This window comes from Scylla paramamosain, unplaced genomic scaffold (genome assembly GCF_035594125.1).
Source record: "Scylla paramamosain isolate STU-SP2022 unplaced genomic scaffold, ASM3559412v1 Contig4, whole genome shotgun sequence".
Taxonomy (NCBI): domain Eukaryota; kingdom Metazoa; phylum Arthropoda; class Malacostraca; order Decapoda; family Portunidae; genus Scylla; species Scylla paramamosain.
This window is the reverse complement of record NW_026973669.1, coordinates 331,262-355,931: the sequence shown is the minus strand read 5'-3', so window position 1 is coordinate 355,931 and position 24,670 is coordinate 331,262. Positions and strand designations below refer to the sequence as shown.

At 42.1% G+C, this 24,670-nt stretch overlaps 1 protein-coding gene across 13 annotated transcripts in view; it reads right to left on the bottom strand.

Annotated features, from left to right (window-relative positions):
• Nucleotides 1–459: 459 nt before the first annotated feature.
• LOC135096507 (uncharacterized) overlaps nt 460–24,670 on the bottom strand; it is an 89,619-nt gene continuing 65,408 nt past the window's right edge. For 6 of the 13 annotated variants that reach the window (XM_063998030.1, XM_063998034.1, XM_063998029.1 and 3 more), the window contains 3 exons: nt 21,091–22,355; nt 19,306–19,374; nt 460–3,603 (listed from right to left, as the gene is read on the bottom strand). In XM_063998030.1, coding sequence (XP_063854100.1) covers nt 2,154–3,603; nt 19,306–19,374; nt 21,091–21,209 — 1,638 coding nt within the window. In that variant the 5' untranslated portion in view covers nt 21,210–22,355 and the 3' untranslated portion in view covers nt 460–2,153. The remainder of the gene's footprint in view (nt 3,604–19,305; nt 19,375–21,090; nt 22,356–24,670) is intronic. The other 7 variants (XM_063998036.1, XM_063998037.1, XM_063998039.1 and 4 more) reach the window with 3 other exon arrangements.

Below are 24,670 nucleotides of genomic sequence, written 5' to 3'. Positions count from 1 at the left end.
CACATGCATTTGAAAATAAATAAATAAATAAAATAACGAACACATTGTCTTTCCAGTGTCATCCGTGAAACAGGAATCAGTTATCCGATTTGTTTTTCATGTAAGAGGGGCTTGATAAGTGGAACAAAAATATTGAAAATAAAGGCCCACTGAAGGTGCCAGTCCCTATAGAGGACGGTCCAAGAAAAGTAAATCCTGGATTAAAATAAGTTTTCCTCTGAGTTTAGCTCAGAGGTAGGCGGGGATAGAGAAGCAGACAGGAAGTTATAGAATTTTCCAGTAAAAGGAACGAGTAATTGAGAAAATTGGTTAACTCTTGAATTACAGAAAAGTGAGAAAAAATAGACTTGTGCAGCGACGCCGCAAGAGGAGGGCAGGCATGCGATTAGCAAAGTTAGTTAGCGTGAAAACAGAGACAGAAGATAGGCGAAAGATGTAACTTTGCAGCGGAGAGAGAGAGAGAGAGAGAGAGAGAGAGAGAGAGAGAGAGAGAGAGAGAGAGAGAGAGAGAGAGAGAGAGAGAGAGAGAGAGAGAGAGAGAGAGAGAGAGAGAATAAATTAGAGAAGAGTTTGACATAATATATGATTTTCAGCATCCTTATAAAGAAAAAGAATGGAAATGAGTTTTCTCAAAAAAATATCTACACAACAATACATACTGATACAAGAAAAACAAATATTGCACAGCAGCAATGCATGCCACAGTAATGAAACACTTGAAAAGAAACGGCGTATACCGTAACATTAAATAATAATTTGACAACTCATTCATATCCACCAAAGCCATCACTTCAGAAATACAGAATAGTACAATGTGAAAAGACAGTCTGAGATAAATCATGCAAACGAAAAATTTATAAATCATAAATTATCCATAATATATTATCTTGATTAATAAAAATAAACTACCTAAAATCGCTTTAAAAAACTGTATACATAAAAAAAGTAACAAACAATATGTAAGTTATCACCAATGAATAAATGTAAGTGATTCTAGAAATGAGAGTAAGATAAGAGGCTTCCTCAAAGCACCGCGATAAACAGTAGATCACGACGACGCACACACAAGCAGACACGAGTCATACCTGCGATGTCAATCACTGCACATAATGACAGAATTTACCAGCACGTGCCTCATGTGAGTGCTCTGTCTACTCACATAGTTTATTATGTTGTGGTAGCTCAGGCGATAGCGCGTTTGACAACAATGTAAGATGTCCTGGGTTCGAATCCTAGTTACTGGTAAGATTTTTCTGAGACGATTGCTCGCTCCTACGTTCACCTAGCCTTACAATGGGTACTGGGTACCGGCCAGCTGTGAATGGGAACTTAATGAAGGCAGACAAAGAAACTAGCCACACCATTACCTATGCTGAGGACCAGGAAGGGTGACGCTACGCCAACACTCACAACTGAGTACGGCACACTTTTACGTTAAGAAAAGTTAAGATAGCTGGTGGGAAAGAGAAGGAGAGAGACGTATAAAAGAGTAGACAAGGACAAAGTGGTGGTAGGAGGCACAAGAATGTCAGGAGCGGGAAGATGAGAACATGTAGGGGAGAGGAAGACGGAGGCAGACGAATACTGGCCACGGTGTTGTGGGGTGGACGGATATGAGTGATCAAGAGGATTACTGTACCTGTGTCAGCCTTGTAAACACATGACACTTGAGAGGTATTGCGGATCCTGAGACCGTGCCTTAGAATGACGGCTGCGCAACAGGCATCTTTTCTCCTGTTACATTTAATTCGGCGACATAATACATTACAAATGTATAATGGATAAATGTTATAAAAAAATAACGTTTTGAAATGGTATACAACCAAGACTAGGCTGAATATAAAAGTGTGTGTGTGTGTGTGTGTGTGTGTGTGTGAGAGAGAGAGAGAGAGAGAGAGAGAGAGAGAGAGAGAGAGAGAGAGAGAGAGAGAGAGAGAGAGAGAGAGAGAGAGAGAGAGAGAGAGAGAGAGAGAGTATTTAAGACTATCTCTACACACATATAATAAAAGTAATTGCGGTCGTAATCATAAGTGCACATGTTCATCACTATTCCTAATACTTGCAGCATAACACTGAAGTGACATGACATTTACCACACATGACAAACCACAGTAGTAATTTCCAATATGGTCATCACTTTGACCCCACATCCATCAGTCCAACGTGAAGCCAAGGTCCCGCAGAGTACGAACAGTTCCGCGCACCAGGGGCTCCTTGTACCTAAGGATGGAGTCTTCTAGGACTGTGTGGTTTAAGAATAAGGGGCACACTTTTTTCAGTTCTGGCTTACACCCTGACCGGTAGTGCTGCAGGTGCACCAGCTCCGTGGGCATGTCCTCATGGGAGCAGCCTCCCTTCAGGCAGGAAATCGGATAATGGTTATGGAGAGTGTGGACTCGCTGAGGATCGTGAAAGCACTTCACATAACTACCAGGCCCAGTGTAGTTGAAGGCGCGGTACACGTGCTGAAGGAAGTGCATGTAGTGTGGCACGTCCGTCGCCCATCCGTGCTCCTCCTGCATGGAGTCAAGGAAGTACACGTGGCGGGCGACGTAGGAGCTCCTCGGGTGGCCGCTTCCTGACATGACCTCTGGCGCTATTTTCTTCATTAGTGTCTCCCAGTTCTGTGTTGTTCTTGGCATGATGATCTCGTCCGTGTCGAGTAGCACAATGAACTTGTATCGGTTCATATTCCTGTAAAGGCAGTCGTTGTACGGAATTACCTCATTTTGACGTTTGTTTACCACCTTGTGTTTCAAGTAAATGTCCAGTAAGTCGCGGTCGTTGGGTTGGTCACCAGGCAATGTCAAACTTTTCAGGTCAACCTTTCCTTGAGACTCGTAATATCGGAATATCTTGGACATGTTAGAATGGACACCCATGTCGTAAAGGAACACTTTGTGGGCCCCGAGGAGGAACATCAGCTCCAGCCACTCTACCATTTTCAAGCTGTTGTCTCGTGTGCCACTCATTCCTTTGACGCAAACAGCAAAATTTTCCTTTCCACCTTCCCCCGGGAGATTGTTGATGACTCGCAAGTTATTTTTGGGTGGGTCACATCGATCTTCCACTAGTGATACTGAGAGCGGCACTCGCTCGGTGAAATCCATGGGGACAATGCATTGGAGCAGATACGGTTGCAGGATGCCGTTCTTGTAATTCCCATATGATTTAACCCAAATATACTTATATTCGGAAACCTTGGTAACTACCGGATCCTCTTCCCCTTCATACCAGAGCTGGCAGCGGATGGTGACAGCAGGGGTGACGCGATCCGCCATGGCCAGAATGCGAACAGACGGCTTTTCAGGGGATGCTGGACGATTGTCAAAGAAAGCACTGTATAAGTAAAAGGTTCCGTTGGTGGTGTGGAGGACCTGCCAGTAAATGTTGTTAAACTGAATATCATACAGCGTCGGGTACTTGCTACATTTCTTGTCTTTTGCGTTTTTCACGGGTTTGTTGCCGAGTGTGTAACTCAAAGGCACGTTGGGGATCCGCCGCACAATTCTTGCCAATTGTTCCTTTTCACCGGCATCAGCTGCAACCATTGCGGTGAACAGTGAGCTCTCCCTTATCGTCGACAACTGGGAGAGGTACCTGCTGATAAGATGAGAGGCAATGTAATTCATGGCAGCTAGAAGCACATCCAGTATTGATTTCACACTATATTGTTAAGAATTAAATGGTGTCGTGACATGTGAGATTAGAACGGGAATATCAAGGAACGGTTACATGTCTTCCTACAGAGGGCACCATTTATCCTCTGTAAGAAGACATGTAACTAGACTTAATACTTAAGTTTCTTGACTGGGAAAGAGCTATGCGGCAACGTTGGAAATTTCATATATATATATATATATATATATATATATATATATATATATATATATATATATATATATATATATATATATATATATATATATATATATATATATATATATATATATATATATATATATATATATATATATATATATATATATATATATATATATATATATATATATATATGCGGCAACATTGGAAATTTCATATATATATATATATATATATATATATATATATATATATATATATATATATATATATATGCGGCAACATTGGAAATTTCATATATATATATATATATATATATATATATATATATATATATATATATATATATATATATATATATATATATATATATATATATATATATATATTAATGTATATATATATATTTTTTTATAGAAAACTTAATAATAGGAATGATAAAAAGATTACTACGCTGTGAAAGTTTTAGGAGGATGTAGAAAAAAATAGCTATATTGTGGACAATAACAGCACACAACTATCTCCTCTTTTTCAGTGACACTCAACTGTTCCCCTCTTCTACACCGAATATCCTCGGTCTGTCCTTTCCTTATAATCTAAACTGGAAACTCCACATCTCATCTTTAGCTAGAACAGCTTCTATGAGGTTAGGTGTTCTGGCACGTCTCCGCCAGTTTTTCTCACCCTTCCAGCTGCTAACTCTGTACAAGGGCCTTATCCGTCCATATATGTTGTATGCTTCACATGTCTGGGGGGTTCCACTTATACCACTCTTCTAGACAGGGTGGAATCAAAAAGCTTTTCGTCTCATCAACTCCTCTCCTCTAACTATGGGAGTAACTATGGATCTTAAAGACATCCCCCATGATGTTGGGGATTCCGGATCAACTCAGTGAGTTCTGGAGGAATTCCCCATCTCTTTGCGGCCTTCAGTAGAGATGGGTGACCCACTGAGTCGAAGACCTTCCGAGAATCTATGAAGGCTATGCAGAGGGTATTAAGGGTGGTCGTGGCGTTCTTAATTAACTATTGCACCAGAGAAATATTGACCGTTACGCCTTCTTCTGGTGCAAGACCCTTCTGCATTTGCGGAAAAGGGGCAGCCTTCATTAACCGCGAGGCGATGACCTTGTTAAACAGCCGGAGGAATAGGGACGTTATCGTAATGGGACAAAAGTCCCCAGGTCCCCCCGGAACTGTCTTTTTGGAGATTAGAGTGGTCCTCCCCAAAGCCCAAGACACTGGGACGTCTTTCAGCACCAGCAAGCTTTTAAAAACCCACTGTAGCTTTTGGACCTCCAGCGCCCTGATGCTTTCAAGGTCTCGCCCATCTGGGCTCACGACAGTGGACTCCTTGGTGTTCCTCAACGCACCGGTTATCTCTACCTCCGATACCGGCACGTACACCGGTATCAGAGGCCGGATAGAAGTAGGAGACCGCTCCTCAGGTGGGGAGGGTCTACTAAAGAGGCCGCCCCAAAAGCTCTTCAGATCTGGGGGCAAGCTGGAATAAGGGCCGTCAGGAATTCCCTCCAGGATCTCCTGAACAGCCCGGCCTCTGTCTACCCGCTATAACCGCTGTGTGCAGCGGTAGCGCCTCCTGCGCACCGAAGAGGGCCAGCCACCATGAGCTCCTTCCCCCGTCCCTGGGGGTCGGTAGGTGTAGGGCCTCTGAGGACACCAGACGTCCACCTGCCTTTCAACCTCTTCAATGTTGCTAGGATATGCTAACCCGAGCAGCGCAGACACCTCGCGCAAAAAGTGAGCCACCTCACGCTCGGGCTGCCCACCATCCAGAGGCTGGTCACCGCGGAGGGGGAAACCCTCGGCCGGTGGACTGGCCACGTCCCCTGAAGATGGTGAAGGGGGCTGCATAGGGCTCCCCAAGAGGAGAGGTGGAGAGGCAGCCTGTGGAGGAGGGGCCGCGCTTAAGTCCCTAAGCAAGGACTTGTAGCAAAGGCCAAGGCCCTTAATGGCCTCTAGGGACCGATGGGGGAGAAACCGCTCTCTCACCACTAGGTTGATGTTTTTAACCAACGGGTGCTGTGCCTCGAAGGTAGCCATCAACACCAACTTCTCCTGGTCCCAGCGGACTTTGGACCGAGATTGAGCTAACCTCACCACCTCTTCGGAATGAAACTCGCTCATGAGCCCTTCGCCCCCTATACGAGGCGAAGAGTCTGTGACATGGGGGGCAGGTCGGAGACCTGTCGCCTGGTGCCGCTGCCATGTCTCCGACCTATGTTTGCTGCGGAAACCAAAACCGCTAAGAGATGGCAGCGTCTTCTGCAGAATACACTGCGGAGGGGGGAAAGTGTTAGCCGCTGTTTAATTCCAGGATCTATTCCTGGACCTTTTCCTGACCTCTAATCCTTCTGCTTATGCTGTCACCCTTTCTTCTCCGTTGGGCTCCTCCGATCACAATCTCATATCTGTATCTTGTCCTATCGCTCCAATCCGTCCTCAGGATCCCCCTAAGCGAAGGTGCCTCTGGCGTTTTACCTCTGCTAGTTGGAGGGACCTGAGGAGGTATTCTGCTGATTTTCCTTGGAATGATTACTGCTTCCGTGTCAGAGACCCGTCTTTGTGTGCTGAGCGCATAACAGAGGTGATAGTGTCTGGCATGGAGGCGTACATTCCTCACTCTTTTTCTCGTTCTAAACCTTCTAAACCTTGGTTTAACACAGCTTGTTCTCGTGCTACACAAGATAGAGATGTAGCCCACAAAAGGTACTTAAGCCTTCCATCACCAGAATCTCATGCTCTTTATATTTCTGTCCGGAACCATGTCAACTCTGTTCTCCAACTAGCCAAAAACTCCTTCATTAATAGAAAGCGTCAAAACCTTTCAAGATCTAACTCCCCTCGTGACTTCTGGCATCTAGCCAAAAATAATTCCAGTAACTTTGCTTCTTCTTCTTTCCCTCCTTTATTTCAACCAGATGGCACCACTGCTATCACATCTATTTCTAAAGCTGAACTCTTCGCTCAAACCTTTGCTAAAAACTATACCTTGGACGATTCTGGGCTTGTTCCTCCCTCTCCTCCACCCTCTGACTACTTCATGCTACTTATTAAAATTCTTCGTAATGATGTTTTTCATGCCCTCGCTGGCCTAAACCCTCGGAAGGCTTATGAACTTGATGGGGTCCCTCCTGTTGTTCTCCGAAACTGTGCCTCCGTGCTTGCACCTTGCCTAGTCAAACTCTTTCAGCTCTGTCTGTCAACATCTGCCTTTCATTCTTGCTGGTAGTTTGGTTACATTCAGCCTGTTCCTAAAAAGGGTGACCGTTCTAATCCCTCAAACTACCGTCCTATTGCTTTAATTTCCTGCCTCTCTAATGTTTTTGAATCTAACCTCAACAGGAAGATTCTTAAACATCTATCACTTCACAACTTTCTATCTGATCGCCAGTATGGGTTCTGTCAAGGCCTCTCTACTGATGATCTTCTGCTTTTCCTTACAGAGTCTTGGTCATCCTCTTTTAGAGATTTTGGTGAAACTTTTGCTGTTGCGTTAGACATATCAAAAGCTTTTGATAGAGTCTGGCACAAAGCTTTGATTTCTAAACTACCCTCCTACGGCTTCTTTCCTTCTCTCTGTAACTTCATCTCAAGTTTCCTTTCTGACCATTCTATTGCTGCTGTGGTAGACGGTTACTGTTCTTCTCCTAAATCTATTAACAGTGGTATTCCTCAGGGTTCTGTCCTGTCACCCACTCTCTTCTTATTATTCATTAATGATCTTCTAAACCAAACTTCTTGTCCTATCCACTCCTACGCTGATGATACCACCCTGCACTTTTTCACGTCTTTTCATAGACGTCTAACCCTTTAGGAGGTAAACATTTCACTCAGGGAAGCCACAGAACGCTTGACTTCTGATTTTTCTAATATTTCTGATTGGGGCAGAGCAAACTTGGTACTGTTCATTGCCTCAAACACTAAATTCCTCCATCTATCAATTCGACACAACCTCTTCTTCAATGACACTCAACTGTCCCCCTCTTCTACACTGAACATCCTCGGTCTGTCCTTTACTTATAATCTGAACTGGAAACTTCACATCTCATTTCCAGCTAAAACAGCTTCTATGAAGTTAGGTGTTCTGAGACATCTCCGCCAGTTTTTCTCACCCCCCCACCTGCTAACTCTGTACAAGGGCCTTATCCGTCCATGTATGGAGTATGCTTCACATGTCTGGGGGGGGTTCCACTTACACTGCTCTTCTAGACAGGGTGGAATCAAAAGCTTTTCATCTCACCAACTCCTCTCCTCTCCTCTAACCTCTCTCTCACCGCCGCAATGTTGCATATCTAGCTGTCTTCTACCGCTATTTTCATGCTAACTGCTCTTCTGATCTTGCTAACTGCATGCCTCCCCTCCTCCCTCGGCCTCGCTGCACAAGATTTTCTTCTTTCTCTCACCCCTATTCTGTCCACCTCTCTAACGCGAGAGTTAACCAGTATTATCAATTATTCATCCCTTTCTCTGGTAAACTGTGGAACTCCCTGCCTGCTTCTGTATTTCCACCTTCCTATGACTTGATTTCCTTCAAGAGGGAGGTTTCAAGACACTTATTCATCAATATTTGACTACCGCTTTGGACCCTTTTCTGGGACTGGCATCCCAGTGGGCCATTTTTGTTTTCTGCGCTTGACCGGTGTCACTCCTATATATATATATATATATATATATATATATATATATATATATATATATATATATATATATATATATATATATATATATATATATATATATATATATATATATAATGGATTGAGGAAAATAAAAAAAGTTCCATGAATTGACAAACGTCTAACTTAGAGGTGAAAAACAACTAAGAATCATGCGTTGTGAAGACAGTAAGAAATGAAAGTGGGAGAACCATAATTAACGGTGAAATGAAGAATGGAGTAAAACAATACTAACAGGCTGATCTTAGTAAATAATGCAGCAGGATCATAGGGTGAGAAACAACACTCCATCTACAAGCGCCATGGGCTGCATCCGTGCATTAGGGACTGCCTCATGCACTAGGGGCTGCCTCGTGCTCCATGAACTGCATCGTGCACAAGGGACTGCCTCGTGCACCAGAAACTGCCTCGTGCAACAAGGACTGGACTTCCTCGTGTACCAGGGACTGGACTGCGTCGTGCACCAGGGACTGGGCTACCTCGGGCACAAGGGGCTACCTCGTTCACCAGGGGCTGCCTCGTGCAGCAGGGGCTGACTCGTGCACTAGGGATTGCTGCGTATATGCCTGACGACTTCCTGCAGCTTCTTATTGTTCTTATACAAAGCGGGGGGCCACAAGTTATAACATTGCGTGTACTCGGTGCTCATTTCCGTGCTATTGGCCTTTGAGTCTGTGGTGGATGAAATCCCTTGAACTGTGACACAGGGCCTCTGTGGCATACGGGTTTCCACAGTTTATCTTGTCAGATTTTGTCAGGTACCTATTTATCAACCAATCTGAAGGAAGGGTGAACAGCTGGGTGAGCTGTGCGCTGACTGCTCTGTCTGGATTTGAACCAGGACCCTCGGATTCGTAGCCAGTCGTGTTTGTTAATGCATAGCGGAAGCGCCTACACATTGAGAGAGAGAGAGAGAGAGAGAGAGAGAGAGAGAGAGAGAGAGAGAGAGAGAGAGAGAGAGAGAAAGAGAGAGAGAGAGAGAGAGAACCAACGACGAGGACAAGTTCCGAATTTTATTATTACTCATTTGTTAGACCGACTTTTGCATTTTCCTTCGACCTGCAGCTAAAGAGAGAGGTGGTCTATCCATATATGACTTCATAATTATTATACAACATATAACAGTGAACAAATCTGTGATTGTATTGCAACGTCCGAAGCGATCACGAGTGGCATAATCGGCAAAGGCGGACATATTTTGGCTTGTAATATAGTTAGCATTGAGCGTTTCTTATTGAACGAGTATGTGGAGACGCGTGAATTATTCCTTTGTGTACATTATTAAAAGAAACGTGAAAATCCATTTGCTTACTTTAAAAATTGAAAGTGCACGCACCAATGTCGAGGCCTGTCGAATCACCGCCTAGGAAAAGAGTGGGAGGTTTTAGAATACTTGACAAATGGGAGTTAAAATAGTATTGCTGTTATTTTCTTTGTCCTCATGCTAACGAATGATGCTCATGCCTGCTCTAGAAGCAATGTCAGTGAAGAGTAGCCCCTCAGACACGAGTTTGAGCCAAGCTAAAAAGTATGTCTACAATTCGCATGTCATGCCTACAATTCACATGCCATGCCTACAATTCGCATGTCATGCCTATAATTCGCATGCGACAGAGGCACTGGAAATGTTTTACTTTCCTCACATTTAACTAATTTTCTTCCTTCTTCTTTCCTTACATTTAACTTATTCTGTTCATCTTTTTCCTCCATTAGGATTATTTGATTAGAATGTTATTTCTGTATCCTGTTCTATGACATTACTTCTGTCTCAACCCAACGATACTGAAGTGCTTCTGGCAACGCACCTCAGCTAAATGGGATGGCCTGAGGAAGCACAAGTCTTCCCAGAAGTGACAATTGCTTACCTTTCAGAGATTCCTCTCTTTCTCTCTTTGTCGAGGGCGCATTGGTTGTCTTTGACAGTAAACATACATTTGACATATCTTCTCTAATCGTATAGTATGCCCAAGATAAAAAGCCAGCTCAGAGCCACGGTGTCTTAGCATTCTGTCTCGTGAATGCTAAGACATTATGCATTTTGGCAAACCTGCCCTACAACTTACCAAATACTCTAAATATTTTTTCCTCAAAAAAAGTTTTCCTCGAAAAAATAAATAAATATCTTATAAGATCTAATTTTCCTCTTGGAATCTGTCTCTATAAAATCCAGTCCCATCTACAGGTTCATCCAAATAGCTCAACTGCTGTCTCCTTCATTTCTTCGTTCAAAGCTTTACCGGTAACTCAACACCAGATGATGGTTTGTTTTTCCTTCACTTTCAGCCTTTGATAAATGTTATCCGTTTTATTGAAATTCAACGAAGAGTAGTTCTTTTTTTTTTTATGCTGTTTGTCTTTGATCCTCAAAAACTCATGTTCTTGATGGAATCGCTTCTGTCGTTCTCCCAAACTTTGCTTTCGTGTTCGTACATTGCCAGTTCACATTCCTCTAACTCCTACCAAAATTCTCTTTTGCTTAGAGATGTTTGCCTACACTCAGTTTACTCCAAAGAAAGGCGACCTTTGCAATCCTTCATAATACCGATCTATTTGTAGTTTTGATTTCCTGCCTTTCTTAAACGATTGAATGTATCCTCAATGATGACCACCCTAGTGGGAACCGCCTTGTCGTGGTGGGGGCTTGCTTGTCCCTATGACCTGGTGAGCGAGGCTAGAGGAGGCTTCGGCCCCTGCTCCTCCTAATTAGGGGGAGAGGGCTACCCATACTAGCACGGTCGCCAGTGAAGGACCCGAAGTTAGACTCTCAGTAGGGGTGAATAGTGCCACTCACCAAGAAGGCCAGCTTTTCAGGCTGTCCTTTGTTGGATGGTTGAGTGTCTGGGCTGGGATGCGTTGTGTGGGAGGTCTTAGCTCCGTCGTGGACAAACTTTCGAATCATGACGGGCCACTTTTTTAAAATGAGTGGCCTACATGAGGACGAGGTACCCCGTTCACGGCGGCCAGCGCTCGTGATGGTGATGTGCTTGTACTTCCCCCGTTGTTGTTTCCCATGGTGGAAAGCCCCTTGGCTCAGTTGTTGATTCTTGTCTTAACTCTCTTACGATCATCAGTGTCTGTGCCTCCATGTCATACCGTATTACATCCACTCGGTTTTCAAGCCTTTTGGAACGGTTCTCCATATCTGTCTGAAATACGAAGACGATTGTCCCTCTAATCGCTGGTATGTGACATTTACATTTGACGTTGCCACCAAAGGTGCTCTTGATGCAACAAATTATCTGTGTCTTGGAGACAACAACTTAACTGCTGTGGTCATTCGAGCTGTGGTCATTCGATCAAGCAATGTCGTTGGCAGCGAGAATGATTATTGTCCCAATATCTTTGATGATGCTGAAGAACGTGCTGCTAAAGCTCGCCACCCACCTACACCTTACTGGTTTGTAGCATATTATAGGGAAGTTCAAAGTAACTTTATTCATGTTGTCAAGTATTTACAAATAACATCAAGAAATATGGAAAAGGTGTCTTTATCCGTGATAAAGATTTAACGCAGGCGATGATGTTCCTCCATCTCCCTTGCCATTCTGATGGGATCTTTGAATCCACCAAGTCAAATCAGACGTTTAATTACAACAAAGGATGTATTTATAACCTGTACGAATTATCAGAAGATGACATCCTTCAGTTATATCCCGGTAATATTCAATCAACGAGTGGCCAAAATTAGAGGAAATACTAATATGATTATGCTCACTTTCTATGGTTCTTTTCTCCCTGAGTAGTTTTTTTTTTTTTTATGTAGGAGGGACACTGGCCAAGGACAACAAAATTCAATAAAAAAAAAAAAAGCCCACTGAGATGCCAGCCTCATAAAAGGGTCCAAAGCGGTAGTCAGAAATTTAAGGATAAGTGTCTTCAAACCTCCCTCTTGAAGGAATTCAAGTCATAGGAAGGTGGAAATACAGAAGCAGTAGAGAGTTTCAGAGTTTACCAGAGGAAGGGATGAATGATTGAGAATACTGGTTAACTCTTGCATCAGAGAGGTGGACAGAATAGGGTTGAGAGAAAGAAGAAAGCCTTGTGCAGCAAGGCCGCGGGAAGAGGGGAGGTATGCAGTTAGCAAGATCAGAAGAGCAGTTAGCATGAAAATAGCGGTAGAAGACAGCTAGAGATGCAACATTGCGGCGATGAGAGAGAGGCTGAAGACAGTCAGTTAGAGGAGAGGAGTTGAAGAGACGAAAAGCTAATGATTCCACCCTGTCTAGAAGAGCGGTATGAGTGGAGCCCCAGACATGTGAAATATACTCCATACATGGACAGACAAGGCCCTTGCACAGAGCTTTGTGGGGGGGGGGGCGGATGAGTGAAACTGGCAGAGACGTCTCAGGACGCATAAATTTATAGAAGCTGTTTTAGCTAGAGTGTTAAGATTGGACCTCTTTCGCACTCGGTAAAGACTTTTATCGATCATCCTTTACAATGCTACTTGTGTTATGAGTTCAGTCACGGAATGAAGAACTCTACACAACGTCCCCGGTGAGGTCACTGCTCTGCCCTTGACTCACACCCTACTTACGAATGTGAATCGAAACCTTATTGCCTCTATTACAGGGAGGCTCACCCGCTACGTTCTCGACAATGCAAGAAGTACCATCTCAAGCAAGATATCCTTGAACTGGCTAATTTCCAGTGTATAAGTCTTGGTAGTAACACCCTCCCTCCTCAGTCCCACCAAAAACGTTTCCGGGGATCTGCTGAGTTACTAGATTCAACGGACGTTCTTCCTAGAAAGATCCCTTTGGGAGCACCTGATGTCTCTGAGACAGACGTTTTTCATCAAAGTGATTCATCCACTTATGATATGGATGTATAGAGTTTATCTGCCTATCTTCCAAATAAGTCCTCCTCTAAGAGCGATACCGTACCGCACCGTCTTTGTCGAGAAATCCTCCTCCTCCGGTCTTTTTCAGGAGTTTCAGACTCGTGTGCGGGCAGCTATCCCTACACCAGTTACTCAATCTCAGGTTTCTACGCCGACAAGGAACGTAGGAACAGATAAGCTTCGTCGCTCAAGTAAGGTAACTGGTCAGGTTGGCAAAGGGAAGGTTCTCTCAGGGCTTCCCTGAAAATCCTCTCAAAATAGTAGTATTCAAGATTCTGCAGTGGAATTGTCGTGGTCTGCATGCCTCTTGGGATGAACTACGGGTGTTGATCTGTAGGTTTTCTCATATTTGCATTCGCTTGCAAGAGACAATACTCGGAGGCTCCAGTCACGTAAGTCCTCCTCGATATCATGCTTTCTTCTCCACTTCAATTCTTGCTCAGGGCCGCCATGATGGCAATGCCATCTTTGTTAGAAAAGATATTCCTTTTATCCACCTACAAGTTCACTCACCGTTGCAGGTTGTTGCTGTTCAGGTTTTTTATACATCACTTTTATACATTGTGCAGTCTGTATCTGCGCTTTTATACATTGTGCAGTCTGTATCTGCCTCCCAGTGTGTCTCCATCCTTTGTGGGATGATGATGTCAACCCTCGTGGTCTTTCACTTGTTTCTTTTATCGAAGATTCAGGATTAAAGACTTTAAACTCTGGAGACATTACCCATTTTCATAGTCAAACCGGTATTTTTACAACAATATATCTTTCTTGCTGTGCCTCTAATTCCTTTCTTCATTTTAATTAGTGTTTTTACAAGGTATGGAAGCGATCACTTCCCAGTTGTATTAGAGTCAACTGGTTCTACACCACAGCCACGCCCTCCACGGTGGCGTCTAGATTAGGCAGATTGGCAGCTCTTCACATAAATCAGCATCCCTGCACGCTCAGTGCATGATATAGGAAACTGTGATGAGGCTACAAGATACTTCACTGATGTCTTGCACTCCGTTGCTGTTCAATCCATCCTTAAGACCTCTGGCTAGTTTCCAAAACGTCCTGTTCCATGGTCAAATGCGGATTGTACAGCTGCTGTTTAAGAAAAGCCTTTTCTCGACAGTGTGGGGACGTCCACTGCTTGCAGACTTTTCGACCAGCGCGTGCCCGTGCTAAAGAGGGCTCGACAGAAGTCTGGAAAGAGTCGTCTCTTCCATCACAATTCGCACACCACTCACCGAGGTCCTCAACAGAGTCCATAAAATATCTGGAAAGTATTCTGCACCTCCCCCACCTGTTCTATCCCATGATGGGGTGACGGCAGCAGACCAAGACAGATGTCGACCTGCTTGCTGAGCACTTTGCTTCCTTCTGTCGAGGCGGTAGCCTTCCGAGAGTTGTCTCTGTTTTAATGGCAATGGTTTTAATTTTTACCTTATTGGTTTCAAGTTTGACTGTTTAGTGACTCCCGTAGTGCGTTGTCTGCCATGGAGCATTTTACTTCCTCTCCCCCTACCCTAATTTTATTTATAGTAGAGTAGATTCACCTGCTTTAGCGTAGAGGATGTCACATAATATTTTGTTTGGGTATCCACACATGTGGGAGTTCATGAGAACGAAATGGCCAATAGGCTGGCTAAAGAGGCGGCAACTCGGGTTGTTCCTTCCACCCCCATTCCCTTTCAAAAATTTATACTCCAGTATAAGGGTGGCTGTTCTTACCAGTTGGCAGGGCAGGTGGGAAGATGTGGTTGCCACCGCTAAGATGGGTGAGATAACTCCTATAACTTCCGGTCCATGGACTTATGTCCATGTGCAGGAGCGCCGCTCAGAGACAGCATTGGCCCGTCTCCGTACGCTTCACTCATGCTCACCTGGGAAACCATGGGAAACCTGGGACCATGGGGTCCTGGGAAACCCAACCATTTTGTGATGACTGCTTAGTCCCCCTTACAATGCGACACGTTGTGATGGAGTGCCCTTGTCTGGCGGAGCTGCGAAAGCGATATCTTTTCCGCTGTCGCGATGGGGATAGGACTTTCCAGATGTCGCTGACACTTGGAGAAAAGGCTCTCTTCCCGGCACATGAGGTCCTTAATTTTGTGGAGAAAACAAGCCTACTTCCTAAACAAACTATAGATTACCTTCTAACTCTTATTTAATTTATCTTGTCTGTAATATAGTATTGGGCAGAACTTAATCTTTGCACTGAGAGAACATGGCGACAAGTGAGACACGTAGCGAACAATGCTGGGTCTTGGGGCCTGAGTCAGTGGGATCAGTGTCTTTGGGATGTAACGAACAACACCAGATATCTGGGTGAGTGGAGTCAGTGTCTTAGGTACGAAACAAACTATGCCAGACAAAGTGGTCTGGGTCAGTGGGTCAGTACGCCCTCACTTCAAATCAAATATATCAACCCTCGCATTTTTTGTCACTAAGTTTTATGGTTTTTCACATGCCCTTTTTTTTGTGTACTTTTTTTTAAGTGGTCTTTCAACATTTTTACCATACTTATAATTTTGTTTTTAATATAAATATTTCAAACAGCAAAGTTTGTTGATTTTATGGTTTTGTAGCAGCGCCATGTGACCGTAATGTTGCGGTGCCATCAGCTAAATCAATCCATCATTCCCTAAACCTTTTGGTATCAGGGTTGTATCTGCTATGGTAGCATTAAATGTACCTTCCTTGTAGGTTCCTTACAATTGGTTATTGGCAATTCGTGGACATTACTGTCTGCGGCCCTGCTATTCCTAATAAGAACTAATTACCGGATTTTGAGTCCCGTGCATTATTCTTGAAGCACTATTCCATACATTCCGACTCCATCCCCGTGTTTACAGACGACTCAAAATCAGAAGGTGGAATCAGATTTGGTGTTATCTTTCATTCAATCTCTCGAGACGGTAGCCTTCCCGGTGTTGCCTTTGTTTTTACAGCAGAGCTACCTACCATTATTTTAGCTTTAAAAATTATTTCTACTCTTCCTGCCTCATCTTTTATTCTTTTTTTTTCTTTTTTTTTTAAGCGATTCTCGCATTTTTTTTTTTTTTTTAGCGATTCTCGCGGTGTTCTCTCTGCTATTCAACATTTTTAGCCTTTCTTCCCTTCATCCACATGTTTTATCGATTCTTGAGTGGCTCTTTCTTTTACAGCGTAAAGGCTATCACGTCAGATTTTGCTGGTCCCTGCACATGTTGGAGTACAGGGGAATGAGAAGGCCGATAGGTTGGCTAAAGAGGCGGCAGCTCGAGTTCCTCCTTCCAGCCACATTCCCTTTCATGACTTATACTCCAGTGTAAGGGTGGCAGTTCTTGCCATTGACATGGCAGGCGGGATGATTTGGTTGCCATCACTAAGATGGGCGAGATAATTTCTGTAACTTTCCGTCCATGGACGTATGTCCATATGCAGGAGCGCCGCTCAAGGACTGCACTGGCCCGTCTCCGGACGTCTCATTCATGGTTACCTCATGTCCCGGGAAACCCAACCGTTTTGTGATGCCTGCTTAGTTCACCTTACAGTGCAACACTTTGTAGAGGAGTGTCCCAGTCTGGTGGAGCTGCGAGAGCGATATTTTTTTTCCGTTGTCGCGATGAGGATACTAATACTTAGAGAGAGGGCTCCCTCCACAGGACAGAAGCTCTTTTGTTTGTGGAGAAGGCTGGTCTTACAAATTATAGATTACCTTTTAACTTTTTTTTTATTTTATCACTAATAATGTATTGGATGGAGCTTTATCCTTGCACTGGGAAAACATGGAGGCAAGTGAGGAAGACATGTAACGAACAATGATGGGTCTTGGGGCCTGGATCAGTGGGTCAGTGTCTTGGGCATATAACGGACAACGCCAGATATCTTTGTCAGTGGGTCAGTGTCTTGGGTACAGAGTGAACAGCGTCAGACACAGCGGTCTGGATCAGTGCTCTCTGTAAATCAAACTGATTAACTAAAACATTAAATTACTAACCCTCTCATTTTTAGCACTTTTATGGTTCTTCCCGTTCCTTTTTTTATGTTTACTTCTTAGTGGTCTTGTAACATTTGTATTATACATATAATTTTGTTTTTTAATATCAATATTTCATACTGCAATCTTTGTTGTTTTTAAGGGTTTTGTACCATACGATTCCGATTCTGCGGAGCCATAACTTAAATCAATCTATCAATCAATCATGAATGATGAAGTTTTTAAGCAGGTTCAAACGTCTGTCTAACCTAGAGGATGGGTCTCGTTAATGATGATCCTCCAGTTATCTTACAGTTTTCTTTACCGAGTCTTGGTCATTCTCTCTCTTACGGCTTTCCATGAAACTTTTTTTTTTTTTTTTGTGTAGTGGTACTTCAAATAAGGTTTATAATATAGTCTGCCATACCTCTTTAACCTATAAGCTTCCATCATACGGTTTCCATTCATCTTTCTACACCTTCATCACGAGATTTTTTCAGATTGTGTTATCGCTGCATGCTGATGTTCTTTTAAACAAATTGATGGTGGTGTTTCACGGGATTTCATCTTACCATCCACTCTTCCTTTCATTTATAAATGATTTCAACGAAGCTTGTTATTCTGGACACACTTTTGCTCATGGACTATTCCCTTATTTTTTTTAGCGTCATTTGTCATTATCTTCTAGGAATTAAACGATTCACTAGGAGGAGCTACAAGATGTAACACGATTTTTGTCTTTGACAAGCATGTGTCATTTTCCAACTTTTTTCATTGCAAAACAATAGAAAATGCCCATTACCCATGTCAAACTTTGCTTTTGTGGCTTTAAAATGATTTTTTGCCCCAAAATAGCTAAATTTCACCATATTTCCAAATGCTGCCACAGAGAACTTTGCTTTTGTTTTGATGAATTCACGACATATGTAGCAGAATGCATCTGGAGAATGATTGATGTCATTTCATCTCTTGTGGTGTGTCTTCTCAGGCAGCCAAAGCAGAACTGATTGGTTGTCTGTAAGTCTCTACTTTTATATTGTCAAGCAGTACTCTAGAATATGCTTAGTCTTTCCAGAATGTGTTCCAGAATGTTTTCAATCTTTCTAGAATATTCTTGAGCTTACTTTAGAATATTCTGAATCATTCAGAAAATTCTTGATACTTCTACAGATTTCTACTGTATTCTAGAAAGTTCTAGAATATTCTTGAAATGTTTACATTGAATAGAATGTTCTAAAATGTTCTAGAAACTTCTGAAAGTGTCTGGTAGAACATTCTGGAAGATTTGAGAAGCTTTCTGAAATGTAAGCAAATTCTTCTAAATATGAGAAATTTCTTGCTAGATCTGGTCAGTTCAAGAATGATCTTATTAAAATTAAAAAATCTTTAGAACATTTTATATTCTTTCTTTCATCGTTTTAACTCATTTACAACATTTCATAAGCAATTAGATAAGCAATTAAGATTTTGAAAAATACATGAAAACCAATAGTAACCGATAATATAGTGGGAAAAAGGCAAACATATAAATTCATTGTTCTAACTACAAAGGCAAAGTTTTAGGATGAAAATAACGTTTTTTTTTTTTCTATTTTGTTTAGACGGAAACAACTGGAAAATTATGGTTTTAGGCCAAGGACAAGACAAACGTGAAATTTTGGTACATAATGATAATCATTCATCTCTCAATAAAGTATAGTTAAGCAGGGCAAATTTTGTGTTATCAATGGAAGGTACAGTTGGTTCCAAAAATTTCAGCACACGTCACGGCAAGGTGAGGGCAACACCTGACATCACCACACAACGGAGCAGGAAATAGCTCAAAGTTAGAGTAAGAGGAATGGAGAAAATATTGGCAACGCTGCTTGAGACAGAAACAAGTAACAAGTTTGTCTCAGGCAGCTTTGCCAACATCTTCCCTATCACCCTAATCTTGGGGATGTTTCCTGCTCCATAATAACACCAACTGTATACCTCCTGCAGCTTTCCCTCACCTATTGTCCGAGGCAGTGGCTATGCGGAGGCTTGACTTTATATCTCGTGTCGTCTCCAGCAACTGCATGCTGAAAGAAGAAGAATTTTGAAAGGACCATCTTGACACAACTATCAATATCAATCAATGTTAAGAATGTCCTAACGGGAGGGCTGTCCAGTGGGGCTGTTCCTGCGTGGAGGAAGCCGTGGGAGTCTTCCCTGTGTCCTTTCTAGATTTTTTTTTATTAAGTCCAACTTATCAGGTAACAAAGCCACATTTTGAAATTGGCTGGTGGGTGACTGAGAAGGAAGAGTACATGAGTGGGAAGGAGGAACGGAGGGAGAGGGAGGGAAACACCCACTTCATTCTGTTTCCCGCGCGATACTGAAGATGCAAGGCAAAACGCAAGATACTCATAATATAATTCTTTAATTTTCTGTTACATAACTTTTCATGAAAAAATCTGAAGCCACTTTCATATACAGGAATATTCTATGTCCGAGAAGACATGTCTTATTTCAAGAATAACCTCACAATAGGTGGAGATAACGATTACAAAAGTAAAGTGGTGTATAAACAATAAAAATTGATTACTTAATTCATTTTCGCTATAATTACCCTATGGAGATGATTCTCTTTGTCATGGAGGGAAAACATGTCACATACTTTCTTTATAATGGGAGCTCATAAACCTTCGTTCAGCTCAGCCTGTTTACGTGCTGCCCATGATAGACCGGCGGCTCTCACATTATACACCAGCCTTTCATCTCCCAAACCACATGTACAGTTCTCGTGATATATATATATATATATATATATATATATATATATATATATATATATATATATATATATATATATATATATATATATATATATATATATATATATATATATATATATATATATATATATATATATATATATATATATATATTTTTTTTTTTTTTTCTGTATGCTTTTAATCTGAAAATTTCTCAGCGTCATTTGTTAAACGTCCAGCAAGAATTAAACAAATGCCACAGAGAATGTCACATGATAACCTACTTCTAACCTTTCTAAGATTTCCGTAAGGAAGCTTGTGTTTCTCATCGACTTTTCCATCATTACATCAAAATCTCATTTTGTTTATCTGGCCAATGCACATCTTAACTCAACTCTGCTTCGGTGACACTCCTCCTTTACACTGAACATTTTTAAACTGTCATTTGCGAAAACAGCTTCCATGATGATGGACGTTCTGTGTCGTCTTCGGCAGTAACTTTCCTCCTACAGCAGCTAACTGTTGTATACATATAGGGTCTTATCCGTCCATGCTTCAGTGTATGACGAGGTTTAAATTCACATAGACCTTCAGAACAAGTTTCTCGTCTCAGTGACTCTCTTTAACAGACTTTAATCTTTTACTCATTGCCAAAATGTTGTATCTCTTACTGTTTTCTGTTATTTCTATGGTTAATGCTGGACAAAATTTACCGTCTCCATACCACTCACTTCACAAAACTTTTTGCCTTGTCCACCTCATCAATTATTCTATAGCTTCACTCTTCCACTTTTCTCCTGGTAATGTCTGGATCTCTCTTTCTATTTGTTTTTTTTTCTTCATCCCTATGAATTAAATTACTCTAAAAGAGGAATATGGAGACTTAAAAAAATTTAATTCACTAATTCATAAAGATTCTTTTCCTCCTAATTTATTTTTGGGAGTGATAAGATACGGCTTAGAGATCATTTACTTTTTTTGTCCCTGAAAAAACTCCCTAATTCATAAAGAAAAAAAGCGAGGCAGTCGAACAAAACTCACCAAATGTAGAGCAGACAAACAGCAAAGATGAGAAGGATGAAGTCCCGCGAACAAAGGCAGTGTTTGAACATCTTGCTGCTGAGATTCCATGTTGCTCTTACTAAGATGTGGCGGCGCATTGTAGTTTCTGAAATATACACGCTGAATTAATGACAGTGAAGTGGAGCATAAATGGGAATAGAATTGACTGTCATCATGGTTATAAATGTCAAATTTATTGTTTGTCATCCTATTCACAAAGTCACAAGAGAGAGAGAGAGAGAGAGAGAGAGAGAGAGAGAGAGAGAGAGAGAGAGAGAGAGAGAGAGAGAGAGAGAGAGAGAGAGAGAGAGAGAGAGAGAGAGAGAGAGAAACCTATCCAAAAATATAATGGAATAAAAAAAAACATCATTTGATACCAGTCAGGTGAAACTTTTGTTGCGAGTCATTTTTTTTTAGCCAGCCTTTTTTATGCATTTATTTGTTTATTTATTTTATTTAAAACAAACAAGAAAACTGAAGAAAAGAGCTCACTGGAAGTGCCAGTCTCTTCAGGAGGTAGTTTGAAATCTAGTCAAAAATTACATAGTGAGGTATATTGAAACCTGAAAGAATTTATATCACTGGCATGAGGGAATACAGAAACTGGCAGTAAGTTTTAAAGTTTACTAGCAAAAAAGGATCAGAGACTGAAAATACTAGTTAACTCTTGCATTAAGGAGGTGAACAAAATATGGGTGAGAGAAAGTTGAAAGTTTTGCGTAGCGAGGCCGCGAGACAGTTGGAATCAATAAGGTCATGACAACAGTTAATATGAGTATGTCTAAAGAAGATGGAAATGCAATCTTGACCGTAAGAGAGGCTGAAGTCAATCCTATGGAGAATATTGAAATCCCACATATATATGGAAACGGCTCAGAACGTCTAACGTTACAGAACCCTTGAGCGAGAGACACTATGTGAAGTTCCCAGTTTAGATTTTTAAAGGATGTTCAGTGTATAAGATGGGAACAGCTAATCCTCACTGGAGAAGAGGGGATAGGGATAGTTATCTGAATGGCTGAGTCCAGCGGATATATGGAGGAACTGGATTTTTTGATGTTTTGACCAACACAGGGGTTTGCTCTGTCCCAATTAGAAATGATAGAAAGATCAGAAGCCAGGCGTTCTGTGGCTTCTCTGCGTGAACTGGTAACTTCCTGAAGGGTTGCACGTCTGGGCACTGATGTGAAGCAGTGGTGACATCAGCGTAGGAGTGGATGGAACAGAATCCCATAGAGACACGTCTGTAACGAGAAATGAACTTCACAAAGACTGTCTTCTTTGTATTGCTTTGTGTTGAGCACGTGGTGTTAGCGGTGAGCAATTGGTGCGTTTGTGATACCTTCTGCTCAGCACGCGTTTGTGTCTGTGATATCTCGTGTTGAGCAGGTGTTGGTGGTGCGCAGGTGCTTGTGCTTGTGATGCCTCATATTGTCCATGTGCTGTTGGTGATGTGAACGTGCTGCGTTTGTAATGTCTTGTGTTGAGCACATTTTATGTTTGTTGAACTGAGTTAGGTTAAGGTGGGATCCGGTAGGGATTGTCTCTCAATGCAAAATATTAAGGAACATAATATGCAGAGGAAGCAAAGTCAAAGAAAACTTTCTCCTCTGTTACGTGAAAATCATCACATTCTCGTGTACCTCTATCATACATTCACCTATACCAGGAGGACAAAATGGTAAAGTGGAACACATATGTCATGATGTTCCTATTATTCTATGAAAAAAAAAAAAAAAATAATAATAATGCTAAAGACAATTCCGCGTAGAGCAACTTTTTATTTCTCTTTTTGGTTCCTGAGTAGAGTAAAGGAAAGAAAAATATTGTTTTACTAAAAATTAGGATTCGGCGTGGGCAATGATAGTGGATGTGCGACCCTGAGGTTTTTTATCCTGCTTCCGTGTGGGAGATTTTGTCCATTTTTAGATTCGAGCGCTGGGAAAAGAATATTGCTGTACCGTATTAATACTATTACGTACAGTAACTAATACTGATATTACTACGACTGCCACGGCTACCACAAGGGGACGATAGCCAATAAGAAACTACGGCTGAGATGACACGGAACAGCGGAGCAGATGTAAGTGACCGTTCAGCTCGTCTGCCGCTGCGCCCTCCTCCACTCTCTGGATGGGATGCAGAGTGATCTCTCCCTACTCAGTCCTGCCTTTGCTATCTTCACTGTACTTCCTCTTATACATTCCCTAAACTACTATATCTCCACAAATTAACTAACTGCACACACCTGTCCTCATCCCGCCTATTGTTACCTGCCGCCTCCACTTTGCAGTCTTATCCGGAGTGTATTTTCAGAACACCTACATCTGCCCCACAGCCTCTATTTACACACTGTTACTGCCAGAGAGAGAGAGAGAGAGAGAGAGAGAGAGAGAGAGAGAGAGAGAGAGAGAGAGAGAGAGAGAGAGAGAGAGAGAGAGAGAGAGAGAGAAAGAACACTGAGGATGGTAGTAGATGGGATGGGGAGAAGATATTTTGCTGGCCTGATTAATTTAGCCTCGGCCGGGTTAATGGAGGTCAGATAGGGACTTCAGAGACTCCACACAAGAAACATGTGTAGGGAACACCCAACTCTGCCTTGCCCTGGGGCAGAAGCAAGTGTACTGTAGAGGAGAGCAGACGTCGTGAACGAGTGTCTCGCATTGAGAGTGATCTCCAGTCTACAGGGGTTAAATGACCCGCCAACACGTGAGTGTCTTGACTACAACATACTCCGTGTAACATATATGTTCTGTTTGTGTAAGAGTGTACAGTAGCACAATTTGTAATCTTATTCTGTAAGACGGAGACTGTTAAGCTACCAATGTGTGTAGTAACGTAAACCTATAATTCTATTACATAAGGCTGAGACTGTTAAGTTATCAATATATTTGTAATCTTATTCTGTAAGACTGATACTGTTAAGTTACCATTACATATTTGTCTTTATGAGAATTTGCTCGTGTCCCCAGGTTTTAACCGATTTAATCAATACATCGAGTCAGCGTGAAACGGGTGTCATTATCCTGCACTGATCGCCCCTAGAAAATGGCGACAACACACACCACCTGCAAAAATTTGCATTGTACGTTCACACGTTGTACGCCAGCACTCCGTGCATTTCAGGTGTTAGCTAGAGCCACTCTCAGAAGCTAGCCCGCGGAGACCTCTTGTTAGGCACCGTTATGTTTAATTTTATAATTATCAATGCGTGGCGGACGTTGGTGGTGAGGTATTTGTATATACAGTATACGAGTGATTGGATTTCTTAAGAGACCAGAGGTAACATCAATATAATCAGAAGTGTTGGCCAAACATCCCTCATACTCGGTCTCTTGCTACATTTCATTTTGAATATTTTTCTTTTTTTTCGGTTTTACATCTGGTAAGGCTAGGACGGTGCCTCTTAATGAAGGACTTTGTATTTAACATTTAGAAACCATTACCCTCGGATCCGAAAGACCCATTGGCCCCCAAAGTGAGCGCAGTCTCACTGCACCACGGCGGCACCGTTCATTCCTGTATATAAATAAGAAAGCTCAGAAGACAGTTACTCCGA